This window comes from Anneissia japonica, unplaced genomic scaffold, assembly GCF_011630105.1.
Source record: "Anneissia japonica isolate Jap-2015-1 unplaced genomic scaffold, ASM1163010v1 scaffold6790_len54694_cov202, whole genome shotgun sequence".
Taxonomy (NCBI): domain Eukaryota; kingdom Metazoa; phylum Echinodermata; class Crinoidea; order Comatulida; family Comatulidae; genus Anneissia; species Anneissia japonica.
In genome coordinates, this window is record NW_022728125.1 from 3,900 (window position 1) to 6,819 (window position 2,920).

General features: G+C 45.0%; 1 protein-coding gene across 1 annotated transcript; it reads right to left on the reverse strand.

Annotated features, from left to right (window-relative positions):
- Nucleotides 1-272: 272 nt before the first annotated feature.
- LOC117113968 lies at nt 273-740 on the reverse strand. Its single transcript, XM_033257472.1, has one exon. It carries the CDS (start codon nt 738-740, stop codon nt 273-275), a length of 468 nt encoding a protein of 155 aa, XP_033113363.1.
- Between the last annotated feature and the right edge of the window lie 2,180 nt (nt 741-2,920).

Genomic DNA, 2,920 nt, shown 5'->3' on the forward strand with positions numbered 1-2,920 from the left:
CTTTTTATTCGATATCAAAACGTGATTAAAGTCATCTGCAGTTTGACAAAACGAACGGAGTTGCCAACATGACCGCCAGCAGGATCGGAACGGTGAGGTCGGAGAGCGACTTTCGACGTCTGCGGCCAAAGATTTCCACGAAATCATCCTGAAGTGGAGAGAAAAATAGATGATTATTAAATTATTATTATTTTTCGTACGTACATCGGGATACGATCGGTGAAAACTGACGTTCTCGAAAACTTGTTTGCCGCCCTCTGAATCACACTTACTCAACCTCCACGTTCGGATATCCAACCGGACAACTCCGTGGCCACGTATTCGCCGACGTACTCGGCTACGGTATCTTCGTAGTCCTCGAGACCTTTCTCCGCCCATCTCTTTGCCACTTTCCTACCGAACATGTACACAATGACGATTCGACCCCAGTTGACGTCTCCGATTTCGAGCATGTCATTGAGGCACGAAAACACACCCGGTAACCCGTCTTCTTCGAAGTCGATCACCGCCGCGGTGGCATCCAATTCGAGTCCTAGCCGAACGTCCATCTTTTCGGCGACCTCTCGCATCGTTTCGGCGTATCGAGAGAGAGACGATTCTGTGTCCGGTGACGATATGAATTCCCTGGCGATCTCTCTGGAAACTACGGCAGCTGTTGTAAGGCGATCCACTCTCTTTCGCTCGCCTATAATCCATGGAGAAAACCTCTCGCAGATCTTTGGCAAGAGCTCTGCAGACATCATTGGTGTGCGTGCGAGTGTGTGCGTGAGTGCTCTTCTAAAAGACTGTGCTGATCTTCGCGTGCGTGTCAGTTTATATTGTTCGTGTTGGGAGCACCCGATGACGTTAAGCTGTGCAGAGAGAAGTTACCGATGACGTAGGATTTTGGAGAGCCTATCGTTGATTTTACAGTCCATGGAAATTACTTTACCCGCAACTTTTGCATAAAGTTCAATGAAAGTCCTACCCAAACTCGTCAATTTCCCTTTGAATATCCATTTTTATATACGACAGAATTGAAATAAATTTCATGGAAGTTGTTTCGTAGAATCTCGTATAAATCGCTTTCCGTCTTACAACGCAAGTTTGTAACGTTTTTAATGAATTTCAGCAGCTTTGTCTTTAGGTTGGGTGATGGTCTCGATAGCATCTAGATGTGTATAAGAGACAGGGTGGAGGATCCTGAGAGAGGACTGTACACATCTAGATGTGTATAAATAAGGCGCCTTGTATCGTCCCAATCTGTTCTTACGACGTCATCCTTGCATTCTATGGTATTGTCCTTCATGATATTGAGAATCCTTTCTCGCATATCCTCGACAGCTTCCAATACGTAATCTCGAGTATCGGCTGCAACGCCTTGTAGCTTTTTAAACTTACGATCCAACAAATCTTCAAACTTAAAAAATTTGCTATAACTCACTTTCGAGTCCCACTTGACTTCGGGATGAATCTCTCTATATACTAACCATAGATACACATCTAGATGTGTATAAGAGACAGACGTTAAGCTATGTAGAGAGAATGGATGACGTCATGGACACTCGATATAGAGCGGCAGACGGGTTTTTGTGGAATATCGGAATACGTTCGGACGAAAGAAGTTGTAGCCATTTTCCGATGTTCGATAAAAAGTGTCTGCCGCCCTCTATATATATTTTTTTGTATTTTACCTAAAGTTTTCCTTTGGTGTGTGCCAGTGTTCTGCACCCCCATCATCAATCATCATCAACACCGTCGTATCGAAACAAAGGAAACGAAAGAAAAAAAAATCGACATATCATAATTCTTTTTTTATGTATGTTATTTTTTAATTGTCAACAAAACAACTTGACTTAATTTTCTTTAAGTTTTTTTTATCGGCAATCATCTTATTTCCAAATTTCAATAACATTGTCCCAAAATTTCGTGTCTGCTCTCGCATTTCCAATCGCATCTGTTGCAAATCCATCCAAAGCTGTCGTTTATGCTCCTCCATCTCCGACCGAATCCGTTCCAAATCCGTCGAAATATCTTGTTTCTGTTTCACCGTATCGTATTTCATCTCTTCCAAGTTTCTCGAAATATCAGCCGTTTCAGATCTCATCTGTTCCAGATCCGTCGAAATCGCCTCCGTTTCCGATTTAGTCTGTTCCAATTCCGTCGACATATTTCGTTGTCTTTTCACGACTTCCGATTTCAGTTCTTTAAAACTAGCGGCCATACATTCGATCTTTCGCTTACTCCATCTCTTCCATCGTCTGTCGTAGAGTACGTTGTCTTTGCACATGTTTACGGATACGTTTAACTTGGGTGTCCGTGACGGTCGTACCACCTTCTCCTCCAGCTGCTGCTTCTGCTGTTGCTGCGGATAGATTTCGACGGGTGTCGGTAAAGGCGGTAACACCGCCAAACTTTTCATTTCGAAGTCTCCCGCGTTTGCAGAATGGACCGCCGGAGTCATCGTCGTCGGTTGTTCCCGCGAATGAGTTTCGACGGGTGGCTGCATGTTCGTCGACGCCTGTAGTTGTCGGAGAATTTTGTTTAGGAATTGTCCAACTAAACTGTTCGTCGTTCTTTTCGAGTGAACGTTATTTACGGTGGGATTTTTTCCAAGAGACAGAGCATCGACGCCTAAGATGTCGGCGAGTTGCGGGCGATCGAACATGGACAGCGTGGAGTCTCCGCAAACCATCTTTCTTTTCCTTCTTTCGCTCGGAAGTCTATCGCTATTAATCAGGACGAACGGCATCGCAGTGGCGAAAAACACCGTTCCTATTTCGTCCACCAGCTGAATCGGACCTTCCTTGGGATGGACGCACAGGAAAGCCATCGGCATCATCAACGTGTCGTTCTCGGCCTTCATTACAACGTCCGTGTAGGTGACTCCTTGCCGTCCGCTAGAACGGCAGGTTTCGAGAAACTGGTCGGCCACGAACGG